At 42.0% G+C, this 11,714-nt stretch overlaps 2 protein-coding genes across 2 annotated transcripts; both read right to left on the bottom strand.

Annotated features, from left to right (window-relative positions):
* Positions 1 to 3,772: 3,772 nt before the first annotated feature.
* On the bottom strand, positions 3,773 to 4,862 carry LOC107574086 (velvet complex subunit 2-like). The gene is made up of 3 exons (XM_016260556.1): positions 4,855 to 4,862; positions 4,397 to 4,540; positions 3,773 to 3,962 (listed from the first exon to the last, which is right to left on the bottom strand). The coding sequence occupies exons 2-3, from the start codon at positions 4,495 to 4,497 to the stop codon at positions 3,773 to 3,775; spliced, it is 291 nt and encodes a 96-aa protein (XP_016116042.1). The 5' UTR covers positions 4,498 to 4,540; positions 4,855 to 4,862.
* A 4,755-nt stretch (positions 4,863 to 9,617) lies between these two features.
* On the bottom strand, positions 9,618 to 10,506 carry LOC107574092 (uncharacterized). Its single transcript, XM_016260562.1, has 2 exons — positions 9,869 to 10,506; positions 9,618 to 9,674 (listed from the first exon to the last, which is right to left on the bottom strand). Exon 1 carries the CDS (start codon positions 10,479 to 10,481, stop codon positions 9,873 to 9,875), a length of 609 nt encoding a protein of 202 aa, XP_016116048.1. The 5' UTR covers positions 10,482 to 10,506; the 3' UTR covers positions 9,618 to 9,674; positions 9,869 to 9,872.
* Positions 10,507 to 11,714: the final 1,208 nt, after the last annotated feature.

Genomic DNA, 11,714 nt, shown 5'->3' with positions numbered 1-11,714 from the left:
AATGTAGTTAGTACATTATTAGCGTCGCTGCAGCTGCTCCCCAACACTGTCATTGGTTCAAGATTCACTTTATTGTTGACTAACTGTTTCCAGAAACAGCAGCTGTTGAGAGAAACTTCAGTTCATCAGTAGATGTGTTTCCTGCATGGGGCGTCCAGATCCTCTAGAGACTGGACCGGTCTGTGCTTGATTGAACCGGTCTGTTACTGAAGTCCTGAGGAAGCGGTTTGTGTGAGAGACCAACTCTGAAAGCCATTCACTTTCTTCACTTTCCATCTTTGCGATATGAAAGTGAATCAGAAACACAAGAGAATGATTTGCACAGCAGCAGATCTGAAAGTGAATCATATCACAGGACGAGCTAAACTCTGAACTACAGACATACTCACAGTTTCTACTTTAGCAAACGAGTCTGCTGAATGAAAGAGCTGATAGAAAAGCTTGACGATACTGATGTTCTGCATAATCATGATAAATCTTTATTACAGTTAAACTCTGTGGACCCGGATACGGGTCCAAAATCGTGTTAATGTTTATGCTTCATTTACATAGCCTTCCTTATATGGTATCAGCCCATATATATACTCTATAATACCTTTTTAGATTAGGATCTCTTATTTCAAACAAGACAATTTTCGCGTTTCTGCGTGCTTCCATTGGTTATATATGCGTTTTGTCCAGATTGCGCAATAGGCGTCTGGAAAACAGGCACTCTCCATATCAAAAGCGCTCTCAGCCAGCGCGTCTGATGTTCTAGAGATCTGTGTTCGCTTGTGGACTGCAATTGGTCAGATTGCATGTCTCTCAACTCGGCGGCCATTTCAGAGCCGTGAAATTTGACACCTCTGGGTCACTAGAGGGGGGAGAGGGAACCTGTAGTTTTTGGAACCGTTGGGGGTTTTGGAACCTGTAGTTTTTGGAATGTTTTGAGGGCACGTTTCCCTCACTGAAAGGGATTATGCATTTCAGTGAATATACATGGATTATTACAGTGCTGTATGGATGAACTGATGTGTTTGTTTGACGCTCTGAATGCTACAGGTAGCTGCCGGTTAGCGAATTAGCTCCGCTTTGGTCCAGGGATGATGCAATGTTGTTGTCATGGAGAGATGCTTTGGATACAGGAGTGAGCTGATGAGAGGATGCTGTGAATCAGTATCCCAATACAGAATGCATATAAATGGAATGATATAAAGCTGGAGGATATGGATTCTATTTTAGATTGTGATAGACCAGATATATTTGATAATGTAGACAGTCTTGTGCATCCTGAAAGAATTAAACTGATTGTAGAATACACAGTGTGTGTGAAATTTGGTCCAATTCGCTTGTGCCATTTTGTATATTACTACTTAGAAAAACATAATTAAACGCAATTCAATTAAAGTGCTTATGGCACAGAGTACAATAGGATTGTGGGGTTAATGTGTTTTATAAAGCCTGTTTTTGCAAAGGAAACTCACAATGACACATTTAGATGCAGAAATAGACAATTTGACTCGCTTCACTTATAATGTAATAACTCCTGTGTAGAAGCTGTTATTTGAAAGGTACTTTTTGGCATCTAGTGGCATCAAACAAAGTAAATTGTAGAGAGCTGGGCCTAATAGAACCTGAATTACAGAATTTCAAAAAAGTAATTTGTTTTAAAACTCAAAGCGCCTGTTTTTTTGTTTATTGTAATATTTGAAAAATATAATGTTATTTATAAAGAATTACACTCTTTGTAGTTCAAAGGATTTTCTTTGCAATGAAACCATTTTTTTTTTTTTCTCTATTGTAAGTGTAGGGTAAACATTTGAATTTGAGTATGTCAAATTTAGGCAAAAATACCAAAAACACCCCAGAGAATAATGAATCTAGATTTAAACTGACAGAGTGTGTCTGCCTCCCGAACAATGTTAGGTAGGTTATTCCAGAGTTTGGGAGCCAAATAGGAAAAGGATCTGCCGCCCGCAGTTGATTTTGATATTCTATGTATTATCAAATTGCCAGAGTTTTGAGAACGCAGTGGACGTGGAGGACTATAATGCAATAAGAGCTCATTCAAATACTGAGGTGCTAAACCATTCAGGGCTTTATAAGTAATAAGCAAGATTTTAAAATCTATATGATGTTTAATAGGTAGCCAGTGCAGTGTTGACCAGAACCGGGCTAATATGGTCATACTTCCTGGTTCTAGTAAGAACTCTAGCTGCTGCATTTGGACCAGCTGGAGTTTATTAAGCGTGCAGAACAACCACCCAATAAAGCATTACAATAATCCAACCTTGAGGTCATGAACGTATGAATTAACATTTCTGCATTTAACATTAAGTGCATAGGTCGTAATTTAGATATATTTTTGAGATGGAAAAATGCAGTTTTACAAATGCTAGAAACGTGGCTTTCAAAAAGGAAAGATTGCTATCAAATAGCATACCTAGGTTTCTAACTGATGACGAAGAATTGACAGAGCAGCCATCAAGTCTTATTACATGGGGAGGTTTTAGGTCCGATAATTAACACCTGTTTTTTTTTCAGAAATTAGCAGTAAGAAATGACTTGTCATCCAGTTTTTTTTATATCGACTATGCATTCCGTTAGTTTTTCAAATTGATATGTTTCACCGGGCCGCAAAGAAATATAGAGCTGAGTATCATCAGCATAACAGTGAAGGCTAACACCGCGTTTCTTGATGATATCTCCCAGGGGTAACATGTAAAGCGTGAAAAGTAACGGCCCTAGTACTGAACCTTGAGGTACTCCATACTGCACTTGTGATCGATATGATACATCTTCATTCACTTCTAGGAATTGGTGGCGGTCGGATATGTACGATTTGAACCATGCAAATCCACTTCCACTAATGCCAACAAAGTTTTCTAGTCTATTCAAAAGAATGTTGTGGTCAATAGTGACGAATGCAGGCGCTAAGATCCAGTAGCTAATTAACACCTCTGTTTTTTCAGAATTTAGCAGTAAGAAATTACTCGTCATCCAGTTTTTTATATCGACTATGCATTCCGTTAGTTTTTCAAATTGATATGTTTCACCGGGCCGCAAAGAAATATAGAGCTGAGTATCATCAGCATAACAGTGAAGGCTAACACCGCGTTTCTTGATGATATCTCCCAGGGGTAACATGTAAAGCGTGAAAAGTAACGGCCCTAGTACTGAACCTTGAGGTACTCCATACTGCACTTGTGATCGATATGATACATCTTCATTCACTTCTAGGAATTGGTGGCGGTCGGATATGTACGATTTGAACCATGCAAATCCACTTCCACTAATGCCAACAAAGTTTTCTAGTCTATTCAAAAGAATGTTGTGGTCAATAGTGACGAATGCAGGCGCTAAGATCCAGTAGCACTAATAGAGCGATACAACCACGATCAGATGATAAGAGCAGGTCATTTGTAACTCTAATGAGAGCAGTCTCAGTACTATGGTACGGTCTAAATCCTGACTGGAAATCCTCAGATACCGTTTTTCTCTAAGGAGGAATATAATTGTGAGGATACCACCTTTTCTAGTATCTTGGACAGAAAAGGGAGATTCGAGATCAGTCTGTAATTAACAATTTCATTTCTAACACAATTACTAGAGATTTTCAAATGGCAGTTTTACGTTTGAATCTGTATCAGAGCTTCTCTGTCTTGTAGTTCCTTAAGGCCAATTCACACTGCACTGACAGAGATCACCAGATTATCCTACTTCACTTCTCAGACATTCATTGCACAACCTGACAAATTAATGCCGATCAATAGCGACAGACAAAGCAATGTGACTAAGTTTGTGCTGGGGGTGGAGCTGGTGGTACGTGGTGGCAGTGGTGGCGGTCTCTAGTTGGTGCTGGGGATGCTGCTGGTGGTACATGGCGGCAGTGGTGGCGGTGGCAAGCTGGTGCTGGGGGTGGAGCTGGTGGTATGTGGTGGCGGTGACAAGTTGGTGCTGGGGGTGGAGCTGCTTCTGGATGGCTGTGAACATCACAGATCAGGTGTTAATGGAGAAAGGAATGGAGCTTGAGTGTGAAATTGTGTTTCTGACAGCAGATTCAGAGCGTGTGAAGCCCACAAAGTATACTTCACTTTTTACACATACACTAGGGTTTGCGTACTGTGCATCATCAGAACAGTAAGTGTGTACTGTACATGCACCGCCTCTTTTTGTAACAGTGTGTACAATGTACTGCAGCTCGCACGTGTGCTCTGAACACCAACCTACTGAAGATGGAAAGTAACACAGAGGCTCGTGTTGATGAGTGCATGAGTGAGGGGTTAAAAGACAAACACAACTTTCACAACACATTTACCACTTTTGCAGAAAAAAGTGCAGACACTGAACCAGGATGACTCTCTATAGTGCACTATCAAATGGAGTATACTTTGAAAAGCTGTGTTCAACTGTGTACCGAGAGGTCGACGCTCTCTCTTTTTCCTCTTCGTCAATCAGGACAGCCAAGGCTGCTTGGTCAGCGGCCTCCCTGGCCTCCCTTTTGCTCGAGGAGCTCATAGGGAGAAAGGAGCGGGCCCCAATCTTCACTTGGACAGTGAATCTGAGAGACAGACACATGAACGGACACATGATCTTCATGAGTGCGCGTGTGTGTGTATCTGGTATTTATCACATTATGGGGGAACAAATATCCCCAACAAGGATAGTAATACCAGTACATTTTGCCCTTGTGGGCACATTTGTTTATGCCCCCATGAGGAAACAAGCTTATAAATCATACAAAAATGAAGTTTTGAAAATCTAAAAATTCAGAAAGTTTAGGGGTTCAGGTGTAGGGTGATAGAATATACAGTATAAAAACCTTTATGCCTATGGAATGTCCCCATAATACATGGAAACACAACGTGTGTGTACCTTTGTGCGTGGGGGGGCCCGTTGGCTCTGTGCTCTCAAAATGGACTCGCTCTCCATGAGCTCTTGCATAATGCTGGAGGTCAGAGAGGGAATGCCTTAAGATATTATCAAGCAGTCATGGCTGTGTCCTGCTGGTCCTTTAGAGCAGAGAGAAACTCTCCATTAGATCATGAGACACAGAAAATGAAGTGGATGGGAATAAATGTGCCGTAAGTCACACTAAATTGTAGCAAAATATTCTAGCAAATACAGTTTAATTTTCAAAATGTCTTATTTATTATGTTGTATCGTTGTTCAAATCATCCTGCAGGCCATATGTTTGACACCACTGATCTAGAGCTTCCCATTTCTCCTCTTTCTGTTCTTCTCTTACCTTCTCTGGCAGCGGCCCTCTTCTTTGCAGCTCTTTGAGAGCTGCCTCGGCCGCTGCCCATTTTACCATAACTTTATGGCCGACCTCCTCCGGGAACAGCTCCTCCCCCAGTTTAAACTGGCCCGTGAATCTAACAGAGAAAGAGGAAGGAGAAAGACATGAGTCCCTCCAGATCTAATGAAGATTGATATGATTGACACAAGAAAGCAGATGAATCACAAAATAAAATCAGGCGAATCATGTTTTCGGACAGTTTGTACATGGAAATACGGCACTGTGTCTTCAGCAAAGGGCTGATTTGGTTCTTGTAGCTGCAGCCGGACTGTCATAAAGCATTTTATTTGTAATGCGCTCTTCTTAAACCCAAAGCACATCAATTAAAACAAGAACAAAACAGTTAATTAAAAACAACCTTAAATGTGTCAACCAGCATTTAAAGCATTTCTGATGCTAGAAGGAAAGGCATTCCATAGCTTGAGGGCTTTGGATTAAGAAGCTCTTTCTCCCATGACATGAAGACTGATGAAGTAAAAGAGTGAGCAGAATGGAGAGAGTGTGGTGGACTGTAAGGACTAATAGGATCACAAAGATACACTGCTGCAGTTCCATGTTAAAATTAGAGCTTTAAAATCAATCCTAGCATTAACCGTGCAACTAACGTTTTCCTGAGGAGCAGTGTGAGAAAGCACACGAGCAGCAGAACTTTGAATATACTGTAGCCTGCTCCGAGAATTAGCTGCAAGGCCACAGAACAAGGCATTACAATAAGCCAACCTAGTCTTAACGAAGACATGTACAAGCCTTTCTGCATCAGCAAAAGTGAGAAGAGGTCCAAGTCGAGCAATGTTCCTAAGGTGATAGAATGCGTTTTATGTGCATCAAATGTTGATTGAGAATCAAAAATACCATGAAGTGGGAAATACCATGCTGGAATCAATCAAAACTAATCTGATCAGCCTTTTGAGTAACCACCACTGTACCAATCAGCATCACATCAGTTTTAGAGCCGTTCAGCCTCAGGAAGTTATTCTGCATCCAGTTCCTGACCTCATCTAGACACCTACTCAAAGTGATTAATGTGGAATGGACATCAGGGCTACTGGTGATGTAAATCTGAATGTCATCCGCATAGCAGTGCTACACAAGACCATATTTCCTTCTCATCTGCCTAAGTGGATACATATTTACACTAAATAAAATTGGGCCCAACAATGAACCCTGAGGAACTCCTTTGAACAGGCACGTATCAGATTTATGATTATCCAAGCTAACAAAATGGGCACAATCGGTTAAATAAGATTTAAACCAGCCGAACACCGTTCCGAAAAGACCCTGCCAATTATTCAGCCTGTCCAGCAGAACAGAATGGCATATGGTGTCAAAAGCAACACTAAGGTCTAACAAGACCAAGATACTGCGTGCACCAGCATCAACTGCAATAAGGAGATAATTTACAGCCCTCACTAAAGCAGTCTCAGTATTATGCACTCAGAAATTAGAAATCCCACAACCAGATGACTTCAGGGCTGGCGTAAAAGCAGCTATTTTTAATTCTGACATGTTGCTGGTTCTCAGAATCAAAGCATCAGTGTCTGGGTGATTGGTAGTGTGATTTAATATAGTGTCACTTCTAGTCACCTCTCATCTGGACAAATCACTTGAATGAATGCAAGTGAAGTCAGTCTTCTTTAGGGGTTTTTAGTGTGTCAGGAAAGGTAGAATAATAAGTATTGATTAATAATTTGAATTACACTTTATAACAAACAATACCTGAAAAATGAAAAGCAGCAGGTTTTTGCGATCAGGAGTGTGTGTACCTGAGAGGACACCGTATCCTCTCCTTGGCCTCCTTTCTGGAGCCCGTGCTCATTGGGGGAAATGGTGCCTCCCATCACAACCTGGTTTATAAACCTGAGAGACAGAGACATGAGACCAGTGATCTTCATGTTAGTGAGGACACAACAGCTGATTTTCCACCATCAGGCCAGTGTGAACTAAAGCTAACAATGTGTTGAGCTCAAGTGGGGCCAGTAGCCTCAGATCTCCAGCCTGAACCCAAAATCAAGCCGTGTTTCCACTGTGAGCCAGTAGCCCTGCATCGCTACTCTAAAACACTGCTTTAACAACATCACACAACCAGCACGGGAATGCTAACAGACTGAAAACTACATGACCATGACAGAAGTGGACCTCTAGTCTTTACTTTAAAGGGTCATGAAACCCCAAAACATATGAAGTGACATGTGGCCAAGTATGTTGACCCGTACTAGGAATTAGTGCTCTGCATTTAACCCATATATAAATATATATTTTTTAAATAATTACAGTCTTGCTCAAGAACTCCGGTCTGACGCACGTGGGTTCTCGCGTTATTTCCTTATCACTTCTCGCGTGTGTTTTGTTGTGAAACGTAGTTTGCAGGACCAGACAGAGCCGTCGGCCATTCTTCCTATTGTGAAGTCATGCAGTGTGAAACCCCCTGTCGCCGATCCATCGTGCAGTGTGAACACAGATGTTACTATGGTAACTTACCGAGAGGTTCAGTTTTGTCTTTTATTGGAACCGAAAACACCTGAGTTTCCCTTTTCTGGGGTTAACAAACTCTGAGTTTCCAACAAAACCCGCTTTCTGGAATACACCCCAGTTGATTCAGTGAACTGAAGCCTCTCCTCCATCGACATCCATTCAAAACTCTTCTCGTCTCCTTGCAGTTTATCACAGCGTTATGCTTTTAAGCCTTAAAGTGAAACACTAATGGATATAGACCTTTCTGCCATCTGATTAAAAACCGATAAGATCCCGACCACGCAAACTAATAGCAAAGTTAGTTAAGAATCAAATCTTTTTATTAAATAAAATGAAACTTTTCGAAGTCAAATTTTAAGTCTTTTTTTAAAGTAGTTTTAAGGTCAGAATAGACAAAGCAAACTGATGGGTTCAAAAATAGTGGAGTATGGTGCATTCATGTACTGGGAAGTTTGTAAATCATTATTACAACATCAGATGTGTTCAGGTCACCAATGTACCATTTCTACAGAACATTCAGTAACAACTTTATGGCAGTATTCGTGTTCTCATGTGCAGGACAACCACCCAATAAAGCATTACAATAATCTAACCTTGAGGTCATAAATGCATGGATTAACATTTCTGCATTTGACATTAAGAGCATAGGTCGTAATTTGGATATATTTTTGAGATGGAAAAATGCAGTTTTACAAATGCTAGAAACGTGGCTTTCAAAGGAAAGATTGCTATCAAATAGCATACCTAGGTTTCTAACTGATGACGAAGAATTGACAGAGCAGCCATCGAGTCTTATTACATGGGGAGGTTTTGGGTCCGATAATTGTTTTTTTCAGAAATTAGCAGTAAGAAATGACTTGTCATCCAGTTTTTTTTTTTTATATCGACTATGCATTCCGTTAGTTTTTCAAATTGATATGTTTCACCGGGCCACGAAGAAATATAGAGCTGAGTATCATCAGCATAACAGTGAAAGCCAACACAGTGTTTCCTGATGATCTCTCCCAGGGGTAACATGTAAAGCGTGAAAAGTAACGGCCCTAGTACTGAACCTTGAGGTACTCCATATTGCACTTGTGATTGATATGATACATCTTCATTCACTGCTACGAATTGATGGCGGTCGGATAAGTACGATTTGAACCATGCTAATGCACTTCCACTAATGCCAACAAAGTTTTCTAGTCTATTCAAAAGAATGTTGTGGTCAATAGTGTCGAACGCAGTGCTAAGATCCAGTAGCACTAATAGAGAGAGATACAACCAACGATCAGATGATAAGAGCAGGTAATTTGTAACGCTAATGAGAGCAGTCTCAGTACTATGGTACGGTCTAAATCCTGACTGGAAATCCTCAGATACCATTTTTCTCTAATTGTGAGGATACTACCTTTTCTAGTATCTTGGACAGAAAAGGGATATTCAAGATCGGTCTGTAATTAACTAGGTCTTTGGGGTCGAGTTGTTTTTTTTTTTTATATGAGGCTTCTAACAACGATTTGATTTCTAACAAAATTACTAGAGATTTTCAAATGGCAGTTTTACGTTTGAATCTGTATTGGAACTTCTGTCTTGTAGTTCCTTAAGGCCAATTCACACTGCACTGAAAGACAGTGATGATCACCAGATTATCCTACATCACTTCTCAGACATTCATTGCACAACCTGGCAAATGAACGCCGATCAATAGCGACAGACAAAGCAATGTGACTATACTCGACCAGCCGTCTGTTTGGTGTCTGTCAGTGTGTGTGTGTGTGTGTGTGTGTGAGAACTCACCTTTAAAGCACCAAATGACAAGATGGATAATGGATCCTTTCAGCCAAACACAAATAATTTAAATAAAGATCAGAGAAACGGTCAAAAAAAAAAAATTTTTTATAAACGTTTGAGGGGAGGGGGCACATTACTCCTGCTCCGTCTGAAATTGAATTGAAAAAGTCAAGCGAATCATATGCACAGCAGCAGATCTGAAAGTGAATCATATCACAGGACGAGCTAAACTCTGAACTACAGACAGACTCACGGTTTCTACTTTAGCAAACAAGAGTCTGCTGAATGAAAGAGCTGATAGAAAAGCTTGATACTGATGTTCTGCATAATCAATAATCTTACCTCGTTACGTGGCGGCGGTGGCAAGTTTGTGCTGGGGGTGGAGCTGGTGGTACATGGTGGCGGTGGCAAGTTTGTGCTGGGGGTGGAGCTGGTGGTACGTGGTGGCGGTGGCAAGTTTGTGCTGGGGGTGGAGCTGGTGGTACGTGGTGGCGGTGGCAAGTTTGTGCTGGGGGTGGAGCTGGTGGTACGTGGTGGCGGTGGCAAGTTTGTGCTGGGGGTGGAGCTGGTGGTACGTGGTGGCGGTGGCAAGTTTGTGCTGGGGGTGGAGCTGGTGGTACGTGGTGGCGGTGGCAAGTTTGTGCTGGGGGTGGAGCTGGTGGTACGTGGTGGCGGTGGCAAGTTTGTGCTGGGGGTGGAGCTGGTGGTACGTGGTGGCGGTGGCAAGTTTGTGCTGGGGGTGGAGCTGGTGGTACATGGTGGCGGTGGCAAGTTTGTGCTGGGGGTGGAGCTGGTGGTACGTGGTGGCGGTGGCAAGTTTGTGCTGGGGGTGGAGCTGGTGGTACATGGTGGCGGTGGCAAGTTGGTGCTGGTGGTATGTGGCGACAGTGGTGGCTTTTGTAACCGTGTGTACAATGTACTGCAGCTCGCATGTGTGCTCTGTGTTATTTCCCATCTTCAGTAGGTTGGTGTTCAGAGGCTGAGTGAGGGGTTAAAAGTACAAACACAACTTTCACAACACATTTTTACCACTTTTGCAGAAAACAAGTGCAGACACTGAACAAGGACGTATCTCTATAGTGCACTATCAAATGGAGTACTGGGTGTTCAACTGTGTGTGTGTGTGTGTGTGTGTGTATAACTGAGAGGTCGACGCGCTCTCTCTTTTTCCTCTTCGCCAATCAGGACAGCCAAGGCTGCTTGGACAGCTGCCTCCCTGGCCTCCCTTGGCAAGTTTGTGCTGGGGGTGGAGCTGGTGGTACATGGTGGCGGTGGCAAGTTGGTGCTGGTGGTATGTGGCGACAGTGGTGGCTTTTGTAACCGTGTGTACAATGTACTGCAGCTCGCATGTGTGCTCTGTGTTATTTCCCATCTTCAGTAGGTTGGTGTTCAGAGGCTGAGTGAGGGGTTAAAAGCACAAACACAACTTTCACAACACATTTTTACCACTTTTGCAGAAAACAAGTGCAGACACTGAACAAGGACGTATCTCTATAGTGCACTATCAAATGGAGTACTGGGTGTTCAACTGTGTGTGTGTGTGTGTGTGTGTATATACCTGAGAGGTCGATGCTCTCTTTTTCCTCTTCGCCAATCAGGACAGCCAAGGCTGCTTGGACAGCTGCCTCCCTGGCCTCCCTTTTGCTCGAGGAGCTCAGGGGGAGAAAGGAGCGGGCCCCAATCTTCACTTGGACAGTGAATCGGAGAGACAGAGACGTGATCTTCATGAGTGTGTGTGTATCTGGTATTTCACATTATGGAGAACAAATATCCCCACAAGGATAGTAATACCAGTACATTTTGCCCTTGTGGGCACATTTGTTTAGGCCCCCATGAGGAAACAAGCTTATAAAATCATACAAAAATGAAGTTTTTTGAAAATCTAAAAATTCAGAAAGTTTAGGGGTTCAGGTGTAGGGTGATTAGAATATATGGTTTATACAGTATAAAAACCTTTACACCTATTGAATGTCCCCATAATACATGGAAACACAACGTAATACCAGTACATTTTGCCCTTGTGGGCACATTTGTTTAGGCCCCCATGAGGAAACAAGCTTATAAAATCATACAAAAATGAAGTTTTTTGAAAATCTAAAAATTCAGAAAGTTTAGGGGTTCAGGTGTAGGGTGATAGAATATATGGTTTATACAGTATAAAAACCTTTACACCTATTGAATGTCCCCA

This window comes from Sinocyclocheilus grahami, unplaced genomic scaffold, assembly GCF_001515645.1.
Source record: "Sinocyclocheilus grahami isolate Dianchi unplaced genomic scaffold, SAMN03320097.WGS_v1.1 scaffold2114.1, whole genome shotgun sequence".
Lineage (NCBI taxonomy): Eukaryota > Metazoa > Chordata > Actinopteri > Cypriniformes > Cyprinidae > Sinocyclocheilus > Sinocyclocheilus grahami.
This window is presented reverse-complemented; position numbering and strand designations above follow the sequence as displayed.

Excerpts from the sequence above, each read along its gene's own strand:
- LOC107574086 (XM_016260556.1), bottom strand. The coding sequence starts at position 4,497 with ATGAGCTCCTCGAGCAAAAGGGAGGCCAGGGAGGCCGCTGACCAAGCA. Across the intron at positions 3,963-4,396 it reads GAGAGAGCGTCGACCTCTCG|CCATCCAGAAGCAGCTCCAC; the intron begins GTACACAGTTGA and ends TGATGTTCACAG.
- LOC107574092 (XM_016260562.1), bottom strand. The coding sequence starts at position 10,481 with ATGGGAAATAACACAGAGCACACATGCGAGCTGCAGTACATTGTACAC.